Source organism: Schistocerca americana, chromosome 5, assembly GCF_021461395.2.
Source record: "Schistocerca americana isolate TAMUIC-IGC-003095 chromosome 5, iqSchAmer2.1, whole genome shotgun sequence".
In the NCBI taxonomy this organism is placed as follows: domain Eukaryota; kingdom Metazoa; phylum Arthropoda; class Insecta; order Orthoptera; family Acrididae; genus Schistocerca; species Schistocerca americana.
Genome location: NC_060123.1, coordinates 450,434,654 through 450,460,692, shown reverse-complemented (window position 1 = coordinate 450,460,692; position 26,039 = coordinate 450,434,654). Strand labels below are relative to the sequence as shown.

The following is a 26,039-nucleotide window of genomic DNA, read 5'->3' as shown; positions in this document are numbered from 1 at the left end:
AAAGTAGAGAGGATATAAAATGTAGACTGGCAATGGGAAGGAAAGTGTTTCTGAAGAAGAGTAATTTGTTAACATAGAGTACAGATTTAAGTGTCAGGAAGTCTTTTCTGAAAGTATTTGTATGGAGTGTAGCCATGTATAGATGTGAAACATGGACGATAAATAATTTAGACTAGAAGACAATAAAAGATTTTGAATTGTGGTGTACGGAAGAATGCTGACGATTAGTTGGGTAGATCACGTAACTAATGAGGAAGTACTGAACAGAATTGGGGAGAAAAGGAATTTGTGGCACAACTTGACTATAAGAAGGGATTGGTTGGTAGGACACACTGTGAGGCATCAAGGGATCACCAATTTAGTACTTGATGGAAGCGTGGAGAGTAAAAATCGTGTAGGGGACACCAAGAGATGAATACACTAAGCAGCCTCAAAAGGATGTACATTGCACTAGTTACTCAGTGATGAAGAAGCTTGCACAGGATAGAGTAGCTTGGAGAGCTGTATCAAACCAGTCTTTGGACTGAAGAGCACAACAACAACATCACCACTTTGGCCTCACTATTCTTCCCCAATTCTCTTCCTAAGAACACCAACCTTTCAGCAGAAAGAAGGAAAGAAGGAGAGCCATACACAGCCTGAAAACAGAGCATCACCTAACCATATACCAGCACACATAGGTTTCATCACTGTCATTATAAATCACAATGACTACTTTGCGGAATGCTGCTGCCAATTATCTGACTCTTCCACCAATAAACTCTGCCAGAGTGATCTCATCCAAGAAGTCCAACATAACTGCCAGTCCCTGCTTAACCCATCATTTTCTGGCAGGACATAGGAGCCCCAAGAGATTCTGTGTGGAATTACGCAACTCAAAAGCCCACTAAGCCAGCACGGATTCAAAAGTCCCTGTCCATACACTTTGTGCATGCTACGCTGGAATTTGGTACAGTCTGTACATAATTCTGAATCCCATACCACTCTGAAACGTGAACAGCTGTGTTGCAAATGGCTGCTTGATGTATGAAACAATGCTGCAAGGTTACATAAATAAAAGCAAGGTTTATATGTGAGCTGCAGTGAGTGACAGTTTCTATTAACTTACTTTTATGCATACTAATGTTAATTCTGATAAAATATCAAAACACTATGCTTGTAATATTCAATTCCAATGTTAAATATAATTGGCGTTTAGCAGTCCTATCAGATCCGGGGCAGTGTCTTTATAGCTTTTTCCATTTTCAAGACCTTTTGTAAATAAAAGCATTCATAGCTGAGGACGATATAGCATTTCCTTTTGTAAAAAATCAATTGAAAAATTGAGTGACTTGTAAAACATTAATGAACTTAGTAATCTTTTGTTTCAGGCTATGACTACCTATTACAGATGAAGAAATTCATATTCATCTAGAAAATTTTCCAGATGATTTTGATGCACCATCTGATGTACTGATGACAGTCAATATGAAATGACGCGAAGTACTCCGCAAAATAATAATGTAGAACCTCTTCAGTTGTATGCTAGTTCTTCACAAAATATTACAGAATCTGAACTAAGGGCTAATGAGGAACAGGTACACAATAAAAAAAATGCTCAAAGTGTATTTCTTCAAGCATGTGCTAGTATGTCTAAGAATATGGGTTGACAATCATGCAGTCCATTTTCTTTCAAATTGTCATGGAAGTAAAGTAAGCAGTGTTTTCAGAACCCAGAAAGATGGAACAAAGACTGAAGTGGGGGCAATGACAGTTATACAAAATTATAATGAACACGTGGGTAGCAGAGATGAATTGGGCATGCTGAGTTCTCCTTATGAAACATATAGAAAGTCAAAAAAATATTGATGCAGACTGTTTTACACAATGGCGGAAATGATCTTTGGTTTTTCTATATTTTGTATTGTGATGTAAAAGGGGCACTTTCATTGATTGATTTCAAACATAAAACTACATCTGGTCTACTCACACTCGGAAAGCAAATGTTCAAAAAGTGGGGAAGACACAAAAAGAATCAAAATTCTCCTCTTTCAGCCCCAAGGAGAAGAAAGACAGGATTTTTGGTAGCAAAAGATGTAAGTTTTCAGAATACAGGATCTTACTGGTGAACATTTGTCTATTCAAGATGCACATGTGAACTTTTCTCATCTATAAAGTTGGAATTCAGACCCCATTCAAAATGTTGAGAGGGCAATATTTTTTTGTATGTAAATTAAAAAAAGAACTGTTTTCATAAGTTCTCCCAGAAGGAATAATTCTAGCAGTATTATTCTTTTGGGACTTCTCCAATCCTTAATATACTTTGCCTGTCTTATCCCATGAATATCTACAAGTCCTCTGAACATTTTATGCATTTCAATGACTTTGTATCATTTTTTAAATAAAATAATTTACTATTAATTCAATAAGTGTTCACCAAGTATTAAAGTAAAAATTTTGAGCCCTGATTTTCTGTTTTTTACAACTACAGTGAATAAAGAGTTGCAGCCTTGGGCCCTTCCCAGAACCTCTCCCCTGAATCTATTTCCTTCCTCACTTCTACAATAAATACGCGTTACACCATGGTCACCCACATGGCACTCTCCTATGCCAACTTGTTTATGGGCATCAAGAGCAAACCTTTCTAGCCCCCAAAGCCCCAAACCCCTGGTATGATACAGGTATATTGATGACATTTTCATGATCTGTACTCAGGGCCCACACACCCTATCCTCATTCCTTCACTACCTCAACACCTTCTTTCCCATCCACTTCACCTGGTCCTTCTCAATCCAGCATACCACCTTCCAGGACATTTCTTCCTTCTCTCTGATGGCTCCATCCAGAACACTGTCCACATTAAACCCTCCAAACACCAACAGCACCTGTGTTTCAACAGGTGTCATCTCTTCCACATCTCAAAATCCCTCCCATATAGCCGCGCAACCAGGAGACAGCACATCTGCGGTGACAAAAACTGCCCTGCCCAGTATGCTGAAGGTCTCACAAAGGCCTGCACAGGCAGGCACTATCATGCAGACCTAATCTGGAAACAGGTTTTCTGTGCCACAATCCCACACCACCTACTCCCTCCACTACCCCTGACAACCCGCTAGAAAGGGGTACCCCCTCTGAACCCAATACCGCCCTGGACTGTAACAGCAGAATCACATTCTTTGTCACGGCTTTGACCATGTATCATCACACCCTGAAATTAAGGACGTCCTACTCCACCTAAAGTGGTGTTCCATCAACACCTAACCTTCACAATCCTAGTCCACCCCCATGTCACTCCCGATCCCAGCCCCTTGCCACAGGGATTATTTCCCTGTGGAAGACACAAGTGAAAGACCTGGCTGGTCAACCTGCCCTTCACTGCCCATCCAGTCCTGTCACAGGTTTATCCTACCCCATCAGAGGCTGTGAAAGCAGCCACATGATACACCAGCTTTGCCACAATCATGTATGACTACCAGCCAGCTATCCAATAGGATGAATGGCCAACACCAGACTGTGACCAAGAGCAAAATGGACCGCTCTGTGGCACAACATGCAGCTGAACATACCATGCCCACACCCTCCATCCAACAGTTTCCACCCCGTGTCTTATTACCTCTTCCTATTTTGTGTCCACTCACTCGATTCCACACTGCTCTCTGCCGAAGCACCCACCAGTCTTTTTCCCTCTCTGTTCCTCTCCATTTGCACTCCTTCCCCCAACCCCACCCCTCCACCACAGCCTCTCGATGCTGTGCCTGGCAGGCTTGTCCAGTTGCCTTCTAGTTCCTGTATGCTGTGGCCGGAGATAGTGGTCATGTATATGTACATAAGTGCTGTGCCTGCTTATGTGTTTTTTCCTTTCTTTTCAGAAAAAGGCTTTGGACATTGGCTCAGCATGTAACAGTCTCTAAATTTTGGACGTCTGCAACTCAATCTCTATGGTGAGTAGCAATCTATCCTTTTCAATTGTTTTTATTCCAATGTGGAGTTTTCATTGTTTCATTTAGTCATAAAAATGTCATTCATGTCCTAATTCTGCAAAAATAAATCAATGGAGATTGTGTTTAATTATACTGAAGTACATGACAGGCATTGGTGGCCCTTATGGCAGGAGTGATTTCATGTTTTTTCTGTGCACTCACTGGTCTCCTGGGTGATAAAGTAAAACTCGATATACATTTACTCGAGACTGCAGAGGTCTTACTTGTCCTTTCTTTCCCAGATAAATCTGTCGAATGGAAGTAAACAGTGCACTGAAAGTTTCTTTAAATATAGTCTTTGAGAACAAGTCTTTTTCAAATTTCATTCACCCTACATTCTGCCTCTGTAGCTCAGTGCTCAGCATGTCTGGATGCTATGCGAGAACCTGCATTCAATTTCCAGGGATTTTTCCTTGGCAGGGAGACTGGGTGCACTCAACCTTGTGAGGCCAACTGAGGACCTACTCAACTGAAAAGTGGAGGCTCTGAGGTCAAAAAAAGCCAATCATGACTGAACAGGCAGTGTACTGACCTCGTACCATTCCGTGCCACATCCAACTGACCCCCAGGGGTCAGTCAGTCCCAAATGGCCCACCTAAGCCACAATGAGGAACTCTGCTTGCTGTTGCTTATATTCATCCAATTGACAGACTCTCCTTTTGTGTCCACTTACTTAGCTTGCATTTATCATGAATCTCTCACCCAGCACAAAGACCCAAGTGACTGGAAAAAAGTATGGCTCCAGTGTAGAAGAGCAAAAGGATAACCTGCAAAATTACAGACCAATATCCTTAACATCAGTCTGCTGCAGAAACCTTGAACATATTCCCAATTCGAATATAAAAAATTTCTTGAGACAGAGCAGCTTACATCCATGAATCAGCATGGCTTTAGAAAAGATCGCTTGTGCAAAACTCAGCTTGTCCTTTTCTCTCATGATATACTGCAAACTATGGATGAAGGACAACAGGAAAGATTATATAGTTCTATATTTCTGGAAAGGGTTTTCATGGTGTCCCATTGCAGGCTGTTAAAGAAGGTACAAGCATATGGAATAAGTTCACAGGTATGTGAGTGGCTCAGAGACCTCTTAAGTAATAGAACCCAGTATGAGTCCTCGATGGCGAGTGTTCATCAGGAGAGCCTCAGGGAAATGTGATGGGACCACTATTATTTTGTATGTACATAAATGATTTGGCAGCACGGAGGGCAGCAATCTGTGGCTGTTTGCTGATGATGCTGTGGTGTAGCTCTAAATGTAGAAAAATGTAAGTAAATGGGGATGAGAAGAAAAAACAAACCCATAATGTTCATAACAGCATTAGTAGTGTCCTGCTTGACACAGTAACGTCATTTAAATATCTGGGCACAGCATTGCAAAGTGATATGAAATGAAACAAGCATGTGAGGATCATGATAGGAAAGGCGAATGGTTGACTTTGGTTTACTGGGGGAATTCTAGGAAAGTGGGTTCATCTGTAAAAGAGACCACATATACGATGCTAGCATGACTTGTTCTTGAGCACTGCTCGAGTGTTTGGTATTTGTAACAGGTTGGGCAAAAGGAAGACATCAAAGCAATTCAGAGGCAGGCTGCTAGGTTTGTTACTGGTAAGTTCGAACAACATGCAAGTGTTATGGATATGCAACTGGGGACTCAAATGGGAATCCCTGGAGGGAAGGCAACATTCTTTTTGAGGAAAACTATTGGGAAAATTTAGAGAACCAGCATCTGATACTGACTGCAGTACGATTTTGTTGCCTCCAGTATACACTGCGCATACAGGCCACGAAGACAAGGTACAAGAAATCAGGGCTCACATGGAGGCACACAGTCTTTCTCCCTGATTCCACTTACTTTCATCATGATAATAAACCAATATAAGCAAACACAAACACGATGACTGGTCAAGCAGCCATAGCACTTGTACACTAGTGTTGTTCCAGTCTTGGAAGTAATTCCAACTTACGTATTATATATCTTATTATCATGTCACTGTAAAAGAACCTTTAAGGAATTCTGATGTTTTAACAGCCATCAATGTTTTTCTTAATCATACTTTAGCTATGTAATTTTTATTTCAAAAATCGTGTACAGTGACAGTCTCTGTAAACCCTACTTGTAATCTGATTGTCTTGCAGTTCACAGGTAGTATGAAAATGGATGACACTCCTTCCTGCGGTACGGAATGGTGAGAAACAAGTTGTTCTTAATGTTTCTCAGAAGATCACAGAGAAAAATGAGTTTTGATATTTTTAGAGAAACACTATGTAATAAATATACAGTAGGGTAATTTAGTTATATGCGTGGCGTAAGCAACAGCATCGTAGAATGATAATCGTGCTTGCTGGCAGATGGCGGTTTGAAACTCATAGTAGTCTATAACTCTTTTTTTTGTTCATTTTGAATACCTAAATCATTTAAATATGAAATTCATTAAATATATGTTAATTAATTCATAGTTAACCATAATTTTTCATGAAAAATGCATGACATAGTTTCTAATTACATATCACATGCGAAATTGTGGTTTTTATTGCAAATATACATTCTTAATTACTGATATTTCGTAGGAGATTGTGGAAATTAAGAAAACATTACACAATTAAATTTTTTGGAGAAAAATGAAAAACCAAATACTCTTTATTTGAATATCCTTTGTTTTGTAGGACAGATGTGGTCTCTCATGAGCCAGAGCGATAAGCGTCATAGAAACATGGAAAACAATAATTTTCATGGCATCGAGCACACTGTACAAATGCTGCATTTTTACAGCTGTCACAATAACATTGCAATCTGTAACCAACAGAATTGATCCGGAGCCAAGTTAAGGGATTTGTCGCAAGAAATAACAAGACATTTAAGCTGCCACTGGAACTAATGCACAAAGCTTTGCGACACGTCACTGCCGAACGATAGAGAAATGCAGAACAGCACGCCATAAAAGAGGAGGAGCAAATACAGATTTTTTGGTGGCTTGGGATTCTGTTGATGATTGCCTCATTATCAATATAACAGTACTGAAATGTAGTGTATTCCTTGGAGTACAATATAAAATGCAGGAAAATTACTCTTGTTAAGTCAGGGATTTTGAACACTCTTGTTTTTAATTACAATACAGTGTTAGTTAAGATGGAGAGCATGTTATGTTTTCCATCCCAGCACCAAAGAAGCATGTTGCCTCAATTTTGCCATATATTATTTTCTTATGTTTAAAAATTAAATGACATTCAAAGCTATATTGTTCCTCTGCTCTTATCTTTTTATCTCTTAACTGCAATTGTTCACATCACTGTTGTTAGTTGGATCACTTGCCTGGCCAGTGCTGTCCAATTAAATGCAACAGTAAAGCTGCTGTTCCGTATCATTGCTAAGTCAATGTTCGTGTAACACACAACATAAAGCTTAACCTCATTATTATACTTGACTGCACTCAAGACGGCTTGGCTTCCAGTCCACGTGTTATCCAATGAGGTTCCAGCAAATGCAGAAGACTACATAGTGTAATGGTTATATTAGTCTTACAATGAATGGAGTATATTTGAGGGTGTTTGATTATTATGTTTTATTTGGGAAACGTCTTTGAACAGTTCATCAAGTCTTCAAAACATTGTTTTGTTACATGGTGTTGTAGTTTCATTCAAGACTTACTTTCCTTGTATCATTATTTTTTTCCTCCTCTGTTGTGAGTTTTTGAAAGAGACTACTGCTGTCTGAGGATCCTAAGATCAGTCTCAATGTTAGGTGGGAAGTGGTTTCCTTGTATAAGGTGATCTGCAGAAGTGGATTGTGTTTAGAAATTTCTGCGTGTTTGGCCTCTGTAGACAGAGTGGCATGAGCTACAGGTTAACTTATAGATTGCAGCTTTGGAGAACTTGCCTCTGGAGGTGTTCTTAGTCTTTAGAGTATCCTGCGCTGTGTTGTTTGTGTGGAATGATATTTGTAATCTCATTCCTCCAGGATGTTCCCCATCCCATGGGTGTTTTTGTTTCTGTATGCTAGTATGTGCCATGCTGTATTCTTTACAAGGTGTTCCTGGTTCCTCATCTTTCACAAGTGTTTGTGTTTCTGGTTCTCTGTTGTGGCTGGCGATTTGTTCATGGTTCGTTCGTTTTTAACCCTAGGATGCATATACAGGGCCTCCGAGGCCCTTACATGTCTTAATTTTTTTTTTTTTTTAAATCTGTAACTTTTTGTTTGATTTCAAACTGCTTTCCAGTACTCTTTCCATTCCTCCTACCAAGTCTGAATGAGATACCTTTTTAAGTTTTTAGTATAATTCAATACGTTTACCCATATACTGTGAATGCATAAGCAGGGCTTCAGAAGCCCTCACACATTTATAAATGTTCTTTAGCCTATATTGTCTTCAACATTTGTTTGGGAGCAGTTATTAATTCAACAATAACTATAGTGGTATTTTCAGCAACAGGAGTGCCAACAGCAGCAGTAGCTGTAGTAGTAATAGTATAACTAAAAAATAATGCGCACTACTTTCACATATTGGCAATGTCGGTGTATTATTGATCTTTTTGCTATCAAATGTTTTATTATTGAATAGTATTGTTATCCTGAGCTGCTCTTGTCAGCCTCATTGTTACTGTAGTTTATTTGTTGCTGCAAGGCCCATATTGTTACGAGTATGACTTGTTTAGTGCTGCACAAGCTGCTGTTCAAGAGACACGCGTTTTGCTATGGGTTCGACATGCAAAGCAAGAGAGTCAGTATGTGCAAATGCAGCTAATTTTGAAAGTGTTGTGGCTCAGTGGTTTGAAGAAGATGATTCTTGCGAGGAAGGAAATATGTTTGAAGATGAATGTAGTGTAGAATCAGCCAATGAACCTGCAGATGTGAATATTGAGGCAGATGACAGTCCTTCCGATAATATTACTTCATCAGAGTCTGAAAATGAAGAGCCATCACAAAAAAGTATAGAAGACCACACATACATTAGTCGGAATGGAACAATTTGGAAATTAGATCCTCCTGCAACTTTTCGTATGCCTGTCCATAATATCGTAAAGAAGGCACCTGGTCCAGCCCGTGGTCTGAAAACCTGTAAACCTAAGGATGCCTGGGACTATTTCATCTCCAAGGAAATACTAGAGGAAATCATCAACTGCACAAATATTGAAGGCAGAAGAGTGGCTGCTTTACGTGGTACAATGTGGAAAAACGTTTCGCTTGCTGAAATGGAGGGTTTTCTTGCTCTTTTACTGCTTTCTGGTGTTGGGAAGAGTTGGTATGTCCCTATTAGAGAATTATTCTGGGATAAAAAGGCAAATCCTACATATAAGGCCACCATGTCAGTAAATAGAATCAAAGATATAAGGAGAATGATTAGATTTGATGACAGGCGTACCTGTGAAGCTCGATCTGCAGATGACAAACTTGCAGCTGTTCGCTGTGTATGGGAACTATTGCTTGACAAGTGTAGAAATAGAATGATTCCCAATGATTCGATCACAGCTGACGAACAGCTAGTCCCATTCCGTGGAACATGCAGCTTCACCCAGTATATGCCCTCTAAACCAGCCAAGTATGGCATAAAAATGTTTGGGTTATGTGATGCTATATCTGCATATGCTTTAGACGGAATTGTTTACACGGGAAGGAAGCCCCATGAACCTAATCAGAAAAATCTTGGATTGAATATGGTGAAATATCTTGCTAAAAGCATTGAAGGATCATCAAAAAATATTACTGTTGACAACTTCTTTAGTAGTGTGCAGCTGGCAGAAGAGATGATTCAGAAGCAAATTACAGTGGTGGGAACAATCAAACAAAATAAACCAGAAATTCCTAATGAGATGAAACCATCTGCCTCAAGAGCAATTCATTCCTCTTTGTTTGCATTTCGAGGTGACATGGTGAGTTATGTTCCCAAAAAGAAAAAGTCTGCATCACGACAGAAACATTGGTGAAACTCATGCCAAAAAGAAACCAAATATAATAAAGTTCTATAACTCTACGAAGGGTGGAGTAGATCAAATGGACCAGAAAATTCATTATTACACTTGCAAGAGACAAACAAGAACATGGCCATTTGCATTATGGATGAATATCATGGACGTCGCAGCAATAAAGAGTGAAATTTTATTTTCTGCCCAACATCTAACATACCATAGTGGAAGAAGTGATAAAAGGCGTTTGTTCCTAAGAGATTTAGCAGAGAAAATTGTAAGACCACTAATGGAACTTCGTATTCAGATCCCTATCTTCCAAAGAAAATCATTGATGCCATGCAAAGATGTGGTTTTCAAAAGATGTCATATTGCCGAACCAACTACCTGTTTCAGGAAAAAGAACAAGATGCAATTATTGTCCATATAATAAACACAGGAAAAGTGCTATGACATGCATTAAGCGTATTACCAACATTTGTAAGGAACATAGTGGCACTCTTTGTGCTTCTTGTTTGTCACATGTTGAAAACTAAGGAAAATGCAATTTTGTGTTCCCCCAGTCTCAGGGAACACCTGATGAAGACGTCAAGTAATGACGTCGAAATATCGTGTTTGGAAGATGCTGATATCCGGCAGAAAACCCGATTTCCACGAGATGTCATCAAATCAATGAATTTAATGTTTGGATGGACTGTGTTTATATCACTGTGTAGTTGTTTTTCGGGGTGTCTGTTTCATCTATCTAGCAAAAGATGTCATCCACGTAGTGGTACCAGTATAAAGTCTTGTATTTTTTTGTATGTATAATTTTACTGAATATTTTGTTTTCAATGAGGTTCAGAAACAAGTAGACCACTAACCAGTGAGTCCACTTTGTAGGCCATCTTTTTGTAGAGAAAACTCCTTAATAAAAGCAAAGTAGCTCTCTTCTGTTATAATCTTTAGGATCGCTTCCGTTTCATCTGTGTGTGCACTTGTTGTATTTCCTTGTTTCTGCAGTTGTTCTTTAATAATGCTGATTGTTTCTCCTACCGGCACATTTGTGTACATGGATGTGATGTCAAATGATATTAGATTTGCTGCTGATGGTGTATTTACATCTTTTATCTTTTCTTTCAGTTTGATGCTGTTTTGTATGTTGTTACTGTTTGTGAAAGTGTACAATTCCTGTAGTATTGTACATGTGTGTCTACCTCAGTGGTAAGATGGTGTATTTTTGAAGTTAATTACTGGTCTAATTAGACAGTTATGCATATGTATTTTGGTAAGCTGTTCAGGTTGGGTGCTTTGGGTTTCTTGTGTGTCATATAATTGGTTTGAGTTTTCGTGATGGTAGTTTTGAAGATTTTTAGAAGTTTGTAGATGTTTCTTTGGTAAACTGTGCAGGTTGAGTGCTTTGGGTTTCTTTTGTGTCATCTAATTGGCTCGAGCTCCTGTGATGGTAATTTTGAGGGTTTTTAGAAGCTCATGGTATCTCATGGTGGGATCACTGATTAACTTAATGATGTTGTTCTCTTCTACAAATTCTTCTATTTTTTTTTTTTTTTTTTTTTTTTTTATGTGTTCTGCCTCATTCATAAGGACTAGGGTATTCTGATTGTCTGCCTGGAGGATGACTGTATTATGTTCTTGTAGTATTTTTTGTTTAGTTTTCTTGATGTGTTTTGTTCTGTTGTTTTAGTTTTTGAGATGACATGGGTCTTATTCTCCTTTTACCGCTTCAGCTACCAGTTCCCTTGTCAACTTGGCATTGAATTTTGGGTTGTCCAATTTTTCTTCTTGTTTTCTTGTGTATTCTGTTTCTGTGATCAGGTTTTCCATTATTTTGTATGACATTTTTGTGTTTATGCTGTGTTTGGGCCCATTTTCAAGTAATTCTCTTTTTCGCTTTGTTCATTCCGTACCAGTTAAATGGACAAGTCTGTCATGGAACTTGAGTTGGGCACCCAATCTATCTTCTTTATTCATTGGTGTGGTGGATTTTATGAGGTGTTTCAGTTTTCTGTTTTGTGTTTCTTTCTTCCTTTCCATTAATGTTTCTGTATACGACTTGATTCCTTGTGTGATATCATCGAAATGGGCTGATGCTTTTATGAGATTAGGCAATCCAAAGTGTGTTTTATATTACTGAACACAGAGCTGCTGTTTTCTGTTTTAATGCACAGGGAATGAATTTATTCTTCCAACCAAAAAATTTCTGATTTTGTTTTGGCTACTTGTTCTGCAGGTGACCTGCTGTTTATATTGACTTTTACAAAACCAGGAATTATATTATTATTCACAAAGATTTAAAAAAAAAATGATTTTGAGGATAGCTCTGTGCAACTATACTGTTCTATGTTTGAAACTGTTGTAAAGCTTGATGGGAAATGCTTGGCATGGCTTTAATAGAATCATCTTGCTTAGATTAGAAGCTTCTCTTGACGTTTTGTCATGGTTTTGTATTTGCAATTTAAAATTTCTCTTTTTTTACCAGCCTTATGCAAAACACTATTTATTGCTTTTTATTCACTCAGGCATGTTTTGACACCAACATGTCATCTTCTGTGGGTCAAATTAATTTCTGTAAAGCACAATACAAAGTTTATAATTGTTTATCTACTGTAGGCCTAAAAACCGTAACATTTGCATTTAGTTTGTTTTGTTTTGACTGGTTACCTGAAAATTACATAGCTTGTGAAAATACATTTTTACAGATTAGTTTTTGTGCCCTTTTTTGTGATTTTGGATGTCATCTGCAAAGTAGTCATGAAAAAATACACAACAGGATGGAAAATATAAGTACAGTAACATACAAAATTAATACAAAGTACTTCAAAAAGCACAAGTAGCTGAAAGCAAAGCAGAAATTGTTTGTTTAACTATCTGTTAAAAAAACAGCAGCTCAATATTTAGTTATATAAAACAAACCTTGAATTAGTTACTCTCATAAAAACATCAGACCATTTCAGTTATATCATACAAGGAATCAAGTTATACACAGAAAAACTAGTGGGGGGGGGGGGGGGACCAACAACAGAATCATCTCCTGAAATTCACCACACCAAGGAACAAAGACGACAGAATGGGTGTCCAACAAAACAAAGCACTACAGAAAAATCAAGAACACTTCCACATCCACAGACACATTCCCTGCAGCTGGATTCTAAGTTAACCTGTAATTCACACACACACACACACACACACACACACACACACACACACAATCTACATAGGCCAAACACGCAGAAATTTCAAAACGAGATATTCTAAAGACCTTAAAAAGTGACAGTACAGAGTCCACTTTTGCAGATCATATCATACTAGGAAACCACCACCCAAACAACATTGAGATCGATCTTAAGACCCTAAGAGAAAGCTACAGTCTCTATCAAAAACTCACAACAGAGCAGAACTATCATTTACAAAAAGCAGTGACACATGAAAAGTAAGTCTTGAATGAAACTACAACGCTGTTTGAACACTTGAAATTTCCCACATAGAATATAATAATCGAACACCTTTAAATATCCAAAAACATCTGTTTTCTCCCCCCTCCCCCCCCCCCCCCCCCGCCCACTCCCTCTCATTGGGCACCCCCCCCCCCACCACCACCACGCATGCGCACCCGCACGCACCCGCGCGCCTACACACACACATTCTCTGCCAGCAGACACACCACACCAGTCCTCATTAAACAGTCAAAATCAGTACCACACTGAACATAAGGCAACTGATGAACAAGTGAGCAGCAACAACAATATTGCACCTCTCAATGAGCCTGTCCACTCAAATCACCCTCTACAAAAATATATGTGAAGTAAAGGTGAAAGTGACGTTATATATATATATATATATATATATATATTAAAAAAATGGTGCTAAAACAGTGTACTCAACAGCAGCAGAGAGAGATATTCACTAGAGATACACAACAGGACAGAAAATGTTAAGTACAGTAACATACACAACCACTACCCATGAAAAAGTACTTTAAAAAAGAAAAAATTCTTCATGACTACTTTGTAGATGACATGCTGTAGGAACAAACAAAGGGGGCACAAAAAATTATCTGTAAACATGTATTTTCACTAGCAATGTAATATTCAGGTGACAATTGAAATAAACCAAACAAAATGCTTATGTTTTAATTTTTATGCTAAAATAGAATTACCAAACATTATTGTAGTCAAGATTGTGTTCCACCAGAGGGACACAATGACTAAGGAAAAGAGGTGGGGCAAAATGTTGGTTGACTTTGCCAAAACGGAAATTAAATGACGAGGAGAAAATCAGCAAAATAGAAACATACGGTCACAAATTGTTGAGGAAATCAATGCCCGTCATGGAGTGTACTGCTGAAGGAGGTGTGTGCACAACCCGCCCCCCCCCCCCCCCAACTCCACATAATACATTTCAGTGATGTGATGTGATGTGATCCCTAGCCTCCCCCCCCCCCCCCCCCCTTTTCTTGAGCAAACATATAAAGTGACATCACTCTGCCCAGAACTTCAGTTGACCTTTTGGAAAATAAAATGTAAGTACATAAAGTAATTCTATTTTGTTCCTGATTATTCTGAATTCAAAAGGCACTAGACAAAGATATTTATTAGTGAGCAATCCTTTTGTAACATGAAATACATACAAGGAGATGGAGCTAAATTGTCAACATGAACAAACATACCCCTGATGGCTGAGGCATTACTGCAACTGCCACTGTGCTTGTGTGTATACGTCCTGCCTTCTCAGTGGCTGGAATACGCTGAACGCGATGTACACCGGCCTCGTGGCGTAAGAGAGAATATGCACCTGCACCCTGGACAAGGAGACTCGCATGTCGCACTCCACCTACACAGTCAATGGAATGCAGTGTTTTGTACAGACAGAACCTAATATATAAAACTGAACATGTGGAAGTTACTACTTTGACTATCTTCAAATCTGGAAGTTCACCACAGAGCACTTTCCTTGTAAAATCAGCACAAACAACCAACTGCTTAAAATCTATCGTTTATGGGGGTCTAGTTCAGTTCAGTACACCAAGTTTGCTGATTTCTAATGCAGATTATTTCCTTACTCTGTACAATCAGATCACTACAGCAGAACTAACTTGCAACTATTCCACTAACCTGGCATATGAGCAACTTAAAAACCTCAAACATAGGAAATACTTTGAAAACTCTACAGTAGCACTTTCCTGATGGCAAAATAATGTCCATCTCACTGAAACAATTAACCAGCATTTTTTCTTAGGCTACGGTTTTCTTAAATCATATACAGAAATGAAAATATCTTCCCAAATGTCTCAGGACAGCATGATTACAGCTACATTAGCTGTATGTTATGAATTATATATTTGTTACAATACATTTTAATGTTTAGTTCAATATATCATTGTTTGAGTTTGTCATGATCAGGCCTGAATTGAAACCCAAAGACAGTTTATACAGTTTCAAAATATAATACAACATGGATGAATAAAAAATCTACTCGCCAAGTGGCAGCAGGAAACAACTTTTCAATAACTTTCCCCATTTCATAACCTGACCAGACCTTTTCCTTCATACCTCCGCATTTTCCTTCAACCCTTCTGCCAGTAGAATGAGTCACAGGTTCTGAAAGCTTGCACATTTCCAAATCTTTTACATGTTTTCTCTTGTCACCACTTGGTGAGTAGGCTTTTTATCTATCCATACTATATTGCAGTTTATATAAAAATACAACTTACTTAATTAATCAATATGAACAACAATACTACAGAATCAAAAGTCTAAACTGCTTTGTGGACAGGGATTTTGAGGTAGCAAGGCAAGGTTGGAGGGCAGATAGTGAAGTACAACGAAAGACTTGTTACTGTTACATTGATTACCAGTTAGTGGTAACTGTATAGCATCCCCTACTGTGTGAGTGAAACTTATCAGTTGCTATTTTAATATTACAAAGAGACAGAAAGGCTGCCCAGTACTTTCCTATGGGAGGTGAAACTCCCAATAAAGCTAATAGAAACAGTTAAAAAAATTTATTAATATTTCACACTTTCAGAACTACATGTGCCATCAATGGGGATGAAAAGAGATCAACCAGGAAGACTGGAAAAAGGGGAGACGGGCAAACTTTTTCTATTTAAGATTTTGTTTTTATTATATTTTCTGATGCTAATACCACACTGCTGTGCAACACCGCATCGTATCACTGTGCACCTGATCAGAGTTTAAGGAATTACATTGTACACGTCTGCATCTATAGCACACATTGCAAACCACTGTTAATTGCAAGACTGAGGATACTTGCCATTATATCATGTATAAGGCTTTCTTCTCATTCCATTCACATATGGCAAAACACAACACACAGGGAAAAAATTGAAGTTCATTGTTGTTTTGCTGATTCACATAACTAAATGTGTCAGATTTTATATCAAATCTGCTGTTTAATGACTGCAGTAACTGAGGTTTCAGCAGCCTGAGAAACAACCAGGAGAAGCTTTTGAGGTATATGTATTTTTCTACAAAAACTTATCTATTTTAACTTACAATTTTAAAAGAATTGTTTGTCCTTTATAATTTAATAGCTGTCTGTTGGTCTGGTCTAGCGGTGGAGAGATTAATCAATTATTAAGTCTCAACACTCATACAGTTACCTGTAAAATTACAGGTATTACCCAGAAAAATGAACTGAAGATGTCACTAGGGTGGCAGACACTCCAATAGTCTTACAAGTGGAATATAGTCACACACTACTTGTCCCTAGGTGCTATTAAATGAAGTCCCTGTTCAGAAAAAGAACAGAAACAGGATGTGTGTGAAATGAATGTTGGCAGCAGCAGAATCATTCTGCAGTCATCTGCAAATGCCTACACTCTGTATTTTCACAATAGTGTTTTGCAGAAAGATCCTCATCCTACCTCCAAGGATTCCCATTTGAGTTCACTAAACAGCTCTGCAGTACTCGCATGCTGACTGAACCTACTGGTAACAAATGTAGAAACCAGCCTCTGACATGCTACAATGTCTTTCTTTATTCCGAACTGGAGAGGATCCCAAGCACTCAAGCAGTACTCAAGAATGGGTTGCACTAGTGTTCCATGTATGGTCTCCTTTACAAATGATCCACACTTTCCTAAATTTTCCTAATAAACCAAAGTCGTCCATTTGCCTTTCCTACTGCCATCCTTATGTGTTCTTTCCATTTCATATCACTTTGCAATGTTATGCCTAGATATTTAATCAATGAGACTGTGTCAAGCAACAAACTGCTAATGTTGTATTCAAACATTCTGGGATTGCTGTTTTAACTCATCTGCATTACCTTACATTTTTCTACATTTAGAGCAACCTGCCATTCATCATACCAAACAGAAATGTTGTCTAAGTCACCTTGTATCATCCTACAGTCACTCAATGATGGCACCTCCCCATACACCATAGCATCATAAGCAAACAGCCGCATATTGCTGCTAACACTGTCTGTCTGGTCGTTCATGTATCTTCCTCAGCTGCCTCTGTCAATTGGTCATGAGCTGTTGCAATCTCAAAATTAAAGTGGATGTGCTTAGTTTGAATTCAAGCTGAAAGATTTCATTTCATTTCAGTTTTCTAGCCCGTCAAAGCGTGTCCCGTCCAGTAGTAATCACATACTATTCTCATGTGATATGTGGCTGTTGCACAGTCATCCAATGTTAACTAATGTCACAATAGTGATGGCAGACTGGCATCATGGCGTAACAGTTAATATTTTCTACTAGTGACACAGAGGTCACGGGTTCTATTCCTGGCAATCACCTCGCCTTTTCTCTGGTGGAAATATATGGAGCAAGATTCATGCAAGGGCAAATAAGAAGCCATTCAAATACACTCCTGAAAATTGAAATAAGAACACCGTGAATTCATTGTCCCAGGAAGGGGAAACTTTATTGACACATTCCTGGGGTCAGATACATCACATGATCACACTGACAGAACCACAGGCACATAGACACAGGCAACAGAGCATGCACAATGTCGGCACTAGTACAGTGTATATCCACCTTTCGCAGCAATGCAGGCTGCTATTCTCCCATGGAGACGATCGTAGAGATGCTGGATGTAGTCCTGTGGAACGGCTTGCCATGCCATTTCCACCTGGCGCCTCAGTTGGACCAGCGTTCGTGCTGGACGTGCAGACCGCGTGAGACGACGCTTCATCCAGTCCCAAACATGCTCAATGGGGGACAGATCCGGAGATCTTGCTGGCCAGGGTAGTTGACTTACACCTTCTAGAGCACGTTGGGTGGCACGGGATACATGCGGACGTGCATTGTCCTGTTGGAACAGCAAGTTCCCTTGCCGGTCTAGGAATGGTAGAACGATGGGTTCGATGACGGTTTGGATGTACCGTGCACTATTCAGTGTCCCCTCGACGATCACCAGTGGTGTACGGCCAGTGTAGGAGATCGCTCCCCACACCATGATGCCGGGTGTTGGCCCTGTGTGCCTCAGTCGTATGCAGTCCTGATTGTGGCGCTCACCTGCACGGCGCCAAACACGCATACGACCATCATTGGCACCAAGGCAGAAGCGACTCTCATCGCTGAAGACGACACGTCTCCATTCGTCCCTCCATTCACGCCTGTCGCGACACCACTGGAGGCGGGCTGCACGATGTTGGGGCGTGAGCGGAAGATGGCCTGACGGTGTGCGGGACCGTAGCCCAGCTTCATGGAGACGGTTGCGAATGGTCGTCGCCGATACCCCAGGAGCAACAGTGTCCCTAATTTGCTGGGAAGTGGCGGTGCGGTCCCCTACGGCACTGCGTAGGATCCTACAGTCTTGGCGTGCATCCGTGCGTTGCTGCGGTCCGGTCCCAGGTCGACGGGCACGTGCACCTTCCACCGACCACTGGCGACAACATCGATGTACTGTGGAGACCTCACGCCCCACGTGTTGAGCAATTCGGCGGTACGTCCACCCGGCCTCCCGCATGCCCACTATACGCCCTCGCTCAAAGTCCGTCAACTCCACATACGGTTCACGTCCACGCTGTCGCAGCATGCTACTAGTGTTAAAGACTGCGATGGAGCTCTGTATGCCACGGCAAACTGGCTGACACTGACGGCGGCGGTGCACAAATGCTGCGCAGCTAGCGCCATTCGACGGCCAACACCGCGGTTCCTGGTGTGTCCGCTGTGCCGTGCGTGTGATCATTGCTTGTACAGCGCTCTCGAAGTGTCCGGAGCAAGTATGGTGGGTCTGACACACCGGTGTGTTCTTTTTTCCATTTCCAGGAGTGTATAAAGAAAAATTGATGCTGAAGTTGCTGAAGTGGCATCACATCAAAAGACTTCCAGCAGGCTGAGTGAGACACATTTTATTTGTTAGCAGCAGAAGCATCAGCTGTTACAGTTTTCAGCTTCGTAAGTGAGCTGCTTGGTGAGTACAACAAAGGACCTTATTCTTTGCAAGCTTCCAGTCCAGTCCGAAGTTTTGCAGCTATAGTCATACTGGAGAAGTGGACATGAAAATAAGCTCTTATCATTTACCTACATACACAATAAAGAAATGCTGGCTGGCACTTTAGTCTGACGGTACTCCTCACACACTGTCACTTTACCAGCATTTATTAACAGGGTAACGTGTATGACTCCACATTCGTCTAAATAAACTACGGGTCACTTTAACTGTGATGCTTCACTTTTTTTGTGTAAAAATCAAATGTTTTCAAGTTTCTGTCTTTTACACATGACGACTCATTTACTATGGCACCTTTTGAAATCAAATTCCATGGGTGGAATAGTTTTTCTTATGAGTTTCTTTGTTAGTCAGGAAGTCTAGCTCTGTGCAATGAAAGTTGTGAAATATTTTGCAGTGATGGTATTTCCTTTAACTGTTAATAATATCACAGAAATTGCTACTTAACAACATATCTACCTATAATCATCAATGAAACATTTTTCGTGTGCACTTTGCTTCTTCTGCCTTGGAGCAAAAAACTAAACCCTGTTCTGCTTGACATTGTGTCCTCCTTCCATAAATTGCACACCAACTTACTCCTCTTTAAAATTTTGCATGCACATTCTGTTAGCAGTGCCATTCCCTTCTTCTTATCATCATCATTAATGACGTTAACAGTATGCCACTGCAGCTGCTCAAGAAGACATATTCTGTAATCAATTTCTGTTCTTTCGCTTAAAGGTAACAACATGTGCTACTTTGAATCATCATTATTACTATTATTATTTATTATCATCATTATCATTCATTCATTCATTCTTGTTATTATTTTCATGTCTAGGACAGTACAATTATGTACAGATCTACACCTACAATATGTAAATTATTGATTTTGAGGTCCAAAATTCAGCCGTCTTGACTGCTGGGAAATTTGCTGAAACCAGGTCCTTCAGCATGCAGGCTTCAGGCGACTTCGGGCTGACCAAGAGGTGTTCACTATCTTGAAGATCTTCACATTTGCAGGTTGCATCTCCAGTAATGTGGACCCACTACTTCAAGTTTTGTTTGCACTGCATCACTCCAATTCACAGTCTGTTCAAAGCCTTCCATGTCTGATAGAATAGTTGGAAACCAGCACGATCTCTTTCTTTAGGTTTTGGTTATTACTTCAAGTTGCCTTGTTTTACCATCGATCGGTGATGATGTAAAGGCTTAAGTTGTCTGAACAAAGATCTTTCTCAGCTTCAGCCTAGAACATGACGCTTTGCTTCCAAACAATGGGCTGCCTCGTGTCATTCTCCTGTTTCTTCTTCTCAACACACACACACATTTTGACACCACAGCCTTCATTTGCAGCCAACTTACATCCAACTCATAGGGCTTACTGCTGTGCAGCAAGCAAGCTTGTGAGATGGACACGAGCCACACCAGGATCAAATCCACGAGGCAGATGAAAGACTGTTGCCCCACCAACCAGCCTGAACGTGATTTTTAGGCAGTGCTCCTGGCGAATGCCAGGCTGATCCCCAATAAAGAGCTCACAAAATTCTATGTACAAACTGTTAAAATATGATGACAGACAGAACAAAATTCACAGACAGATGGTGCATGTGACTTCTCTCTCGGGTTAATCAACAACTGTGGTGACAGGAGAGGTATCTGGCCACAAAGTTGCTATCTTGTCCAAAACCCCCTTACTCCTCCCCCAATGGCCCTCCTACTTTGAGAGCTAAAATAAGCAGTACTGTATGACATCACAGTCACTGTAGTTATCACTAGTGTCAGTGGTTGGCTAAGTTGAATCATAGTCTTTAGTATACCCCAGAACATCTCTTTAAAGTGCATCACTGTACTCACCTCCCTCGTTGGTGTCAAGTGCTGCTAAGTCTGTTTGCCATTTCTGGAAAGCGGCAAAAGCTTGGTACATGTCAAATAATTCTCGTGCAAACAGCATGGCTTCTTGACCACCAACACCTGGCATAACTTCCAGAACTACACCACTACAACTGTCATCTGGATGAGCAGGCGTCAGTATTTCCAGTAACTGCAACAGCAACTTCAGTTAAAACTTATTCAGACTCTTACAGTAAACAAAACTATACATTCAGTCAAAAACTAAATTTTTTGCGCAATGTAAACTGAAATAACTTCATGTATGGTTATTGGTACAGTGTAGTAAACATACTACAAGAAAATGTTTTACAAATTTATTGTAATATTTGTCTATGCAGAAATTTACTGCGACTCTTCAGTTTCTTCTGGTGTAATTGCCCGAAGACTATGAAAAAATAATCAATGGGTGTATGGCTGGAATTCAGTGACCAGTGGGCACAATATTTTGGCAAACAGCCATGTTGACATTACTGGATGCACTAATGAAAGTACCGAGTGGGGTGGAGTAGTGGTTAGCACACTGGACTCGCATTCGGGAGGACGACGGTTCAATCCCACGTCTGGCTATCTTGATTTAGGTTTTCCGTGATTTCCCTAAATCGCTGCAGGCAAATGCGGGGATAGTTCCTTTCAAAGGGCACGGCCGACTTCCTTCCCTAATCCGATGAGACCGATGACCTCGCTGTCTGGTCTCCTCCCCCAAAACAACTCAACTCAACTAATGAAAGTATTGCCTCCCTGCACATTGAGAATCATGTGGCTATAACACTTGTCCTATTTCATAAATGGTTCCAGATACTGAAATGAAGTATTTTGCAAAAGAGAGCATGCAAAGCGGCATGTATGTTTTACGAAAAATACTCAACAATTTTTTTATCTACCGAGATGTGTAAACACACCAATGGTGCTTAAATTCTCTAAGCGTAGAGTATGAGGGATTTCCAAGCAGTAGTAGACATGTGCGCAATTTCATCTCAAATCATGCAAGTGAAGAGTGAATGTGTTACATCGCTATTCCAACGTTTGCTGAAAAAAAATATATATGATGAAGTTCCACTTGATACCTCTCCAAAACTACAATATTTTCAGTTTCTGGTGATCTGTTAAAATGCCACAGACCTCCCTAAATGAGAATATTTGTGAAAATATTGGAAGGAATGGGAAAATTCAAAATAGTTTGTTCTCAGTACTATAAGACATGATTAACACACACATACACATTAGCCTTTTTTGTGGGGGGGGGATATAAAGTATAAAAAATTGGAACTTCTGGTGAATTTCAAAATTATGTTTTGAAAATATAAATAGTAATAGGATGTTAACTATCTTGAGTAATGATAAAGTGGAAAGCTGCTGTCAGCTATAATGCATGAAATTCTTAAACTGTCAAAATATTTGTACATAAAGATGAAACACACTGAAATTTTTGATCATTTAGAAATTTTTTTCTCCAAAATCCCCATCATAAATGTTCTAAAAATTTCGTGGTATGTTAGTTGATCATTATACTTAGGGAATGTACAATAAGGGTGGGTAGTACTTGTCTGTACAAAATGTGATAAATTTTTTAGGTAAATCTAGCTCTACTCCCAAGGTCAAAAAGATCATGGACACTTAATATTTAAACTGATTGCTGATTTTAAGTAAATATCATGCAAAACTGGTATTTCTGAATCAAAATAATTACTTTACAACATTATAAACCAGTGGAAAAACAATTCATAATTTTGTCTGAAAGCATTTTTTACCGAAAATGAGATATATAGAATATTTATACCCATTTTTTTATTTATGATATTATTCATAAATTATTATTGTCTTCTCTCATACTTTTAATCATGACTTTCCATGACTTAAAATTGCCTACAATGTAACAGTCAACACTGTAATGTTGAAAAGATTAGTGCTTTTAATCTATTTCTGATTGAACTTGTATAGCCGAGCTGAATTTGCACACAGACGAGGACTATCCAACAAGAGCAGTACTCGGGAAATGGGAACTACACAGTGATCTTTTGATGATGGCAATTTGAAAGCATTAGCAGGACCACAAGGCATCATAAAGGAAACCGTTATATCTTGCAGCTCGTGAGAGACACTTATTATATGTCCCACCCACCGCTGACTGTCATACACACAAGAAATGAAGTGATACACTACAAAGTCTTCTAATGTATACTGTGGTCTCTGTATTTCACACATAGTAACAGGCTGCATTTCATGGAGAACTGTTATTGCAATGTATGTGCCACTCCAGGATGCAATCCAGCAGCGACTTGATTGAATTCCTACCAGAGGCTTCATAGCAGACCAATTTTCTCTCTCTTTTTTAAATGGAATTCCCTTAATGCAATTTTATTTCAAATTAAGACTTTCATGTTTGTTACTAATGTTGATATGGTGTGTACAAATCCAGTAGCATCTCTTATAGCATCAACATTCCATGCTGGAGATTAAATCTTGTTGCAAGATGTTTACAGAGACCTCCTACCGCATCACACGCACCTTTTCCATGACCTTTTGCTGAAAATATCCACTTTTTGCCTTAATTTCTGTACTACAGTGTTGACCAAGCTCACAAACCTGAAAGTGGTTTTTAAAATAAGATGATGCACCGTCAATCACACACAGCTTTAGGAAATGTATGGCCTCCAGATGCTATGTCATCAATTATCATGCTAACAGTGTAACATGCACGTACACTGCCAAGAATGAGATCATCAATGACAGTAGCAAAACTGTGTGGTGTTCCAAGAAAGAGAGCAACACCCATGCTGTGTGCCAGAATTGAGATGTGGCTGATTTTACTTCTGCTATGGCCTGTCTCTGAATCCTCCGGATATGATGGTGAGCTATTCCTTTCATGACTCGATGCCTAACCTCTGTAACAAACTTCCCTGCCTCTACTGTCTTCTTCATAAACTCTCCTCCGTCCAAGAATGCATAGGTTACATCATTGTCAGTATTCTGAAGGGGTAATGCATCAACAACCATCACTTCAGCACCACAACACATTGCACACTCCTGCAATCAACATTTATCTTGCAGCTCCTGACATATACACAAAAGCATCACATCCATTTCTGCATACTTCTTTCCTGTGACACTGCTTATGGTGAAGTTCCAAATTAGTGCAGTAAATAAATATGTATACTTCTTTCATTGGCTGGCATTTTACCCATTTTGGTCATAAGAAGTAGAATTTTGTGAGATCAATTTTTAAATTCGGGTCCTCCTTTTTCATTAGGAGATATGCTTCTCTTATTGATCTTGTCACATATCTTTCTACCTATTTAACTTTCTCGCCATTTTCCCTAACGGAGATAACACCAGTCTGGTTAGGACTTTGCCTGCTGCAATCTCTGACATCATTTAGAGAGCAACAGTAAGCGTATCATCTTGCAATGGATGTCCACAGTAAGAATCTGGGCATGCCAAAATACCTTTCTCATGCCTTAGTTTAAGAGCTTTTGAAATCAAATAATATGAGGAAGTGGGTATGTATTTCTGTATCTGCTGCTTAGAGTAGCTACTTGGTATCAGTATCAGTAACTGTACCTTCTCAGTAAAGGTGGCTGCTGAGATAACAGTATTTAGTTTTCGAGATCATACATCACATTTCGTGCATATATCACTATCTTCAGGTTCTGCAATAAGTGCATCTACATTATACACATCACAAAGTTTGGAAGATGTTGCTTGTGTAAAACTTGTTTCAATTTCTTCCATTTATCTTTTTACACACCGTTTTCTTCTTGTGCTTCTTACCTTTCCTGGACGTTTAAGGGGGGATATAATAGGAGCTACAGCAGAAATGCTAACATTAAATGCTTCGACAACTTCACACCCAGGAATACAAACATCTGCATTGTCTTCTTCATTTCACATTTAAGTGATGGCGATCATTCAAGGTGGTCGTCACTAAATTTCTTCTTGTAGTGAGTGTAGCAATTCCTGCACAACTGATGTGATGCTAATACCATTACTTGAGGACCAAGATATTTCTGCAATACCTCTGACAGATTTCCAACAACTGTGAAGTGGTTTTCATTTTTGTTAAACACCACCTTCTTGCTTCATTTTTCAGTCTACACACCTCACTCTTTCACTGCAGGTATTTCCTCACTGATATTGTATCTAACAAAAAGGTCAAACCAAACACAAAACTTAATGCAGAATAGTTTGTGTGCAAGTTCTCACTCATTTGTTATAAAAAGAAGAGCACTGGAAACAGCATTGCCAACATGCATATTTTGCATTAGAAATTTAGTGTTGTGGATATGCAGAATGCAGAAATTTTTTTAACCCTTTACATAGAAAACTACTACCTACTGTGTGTGCACTGACTACTAACATATTAACCAAACAATATTTTGTGTAATTCTCAAAAGTTTTTGGATCAGGTTTTTTGAGTAAATAAGTTGTAAAAACTCACAAAAATGCAAATTTTACATTTTTAGCAATAAATATTTACATAATACAGATAGCTGGAGCAGATAATACACTGTTTCTAATTACATCAGTAGCATCTGGCAATACGTGGCTCTCTAAATCAGAATTTCTTTTTAAGTGGAAAAATTAACTTGAATTTCGTATTTTCATCATAAATTTGTAAGTTAAAGGACGCCCATAAGTGTCCGGGTGTCTTGACATGATCTGTACGATTTGACATGAAATCGCCCACGTCATTTCTGTAACTGACTGGGTAAGTTTGTGGACTGGCGATTGGTTGACTCAGGTTCGATTTCCACTGTCGTCATCATTCTTTCTTTTTCCACTTTATTTTATTCCTTGTAATATTAAATGATCAATTTAAATACATTTGAACAGTTCACCTTATATATGTAAAATTAATATATTCAATTTAGTTATG

General features: G+C 39.3%; 1 protein-coding gene across 1 annotated transcript in view; it reads right to left on the bottom strand.

The window, feature by feature from the left end:
- LOC124615415 (peptide chain release factor 1-like, mitochondrial) overlaps positions 1 to 26,039 on the bottom strand; it is a 63,447-nt gene that overhangs the window by 29,974 nt on the left and 7,434 nt on the right. The window contains exons 3-4 of the mRNA XM_047143287.1: positions 21,131 to 21,317; positions 14,530 to 14,693 (exon numbers count right to left, since the gene is read on the bottom strand). Of these exons, the coding sequence (XP_046999243.1) occupies positions 14,530 to 14,693; positions 21,131 to 21,317 (351 nt within the window). The remainder of the gene's footprint in view (positions 1 to 14,529; positions 14,694 to 21,130; positions 21,318 to 26,039) is intronic.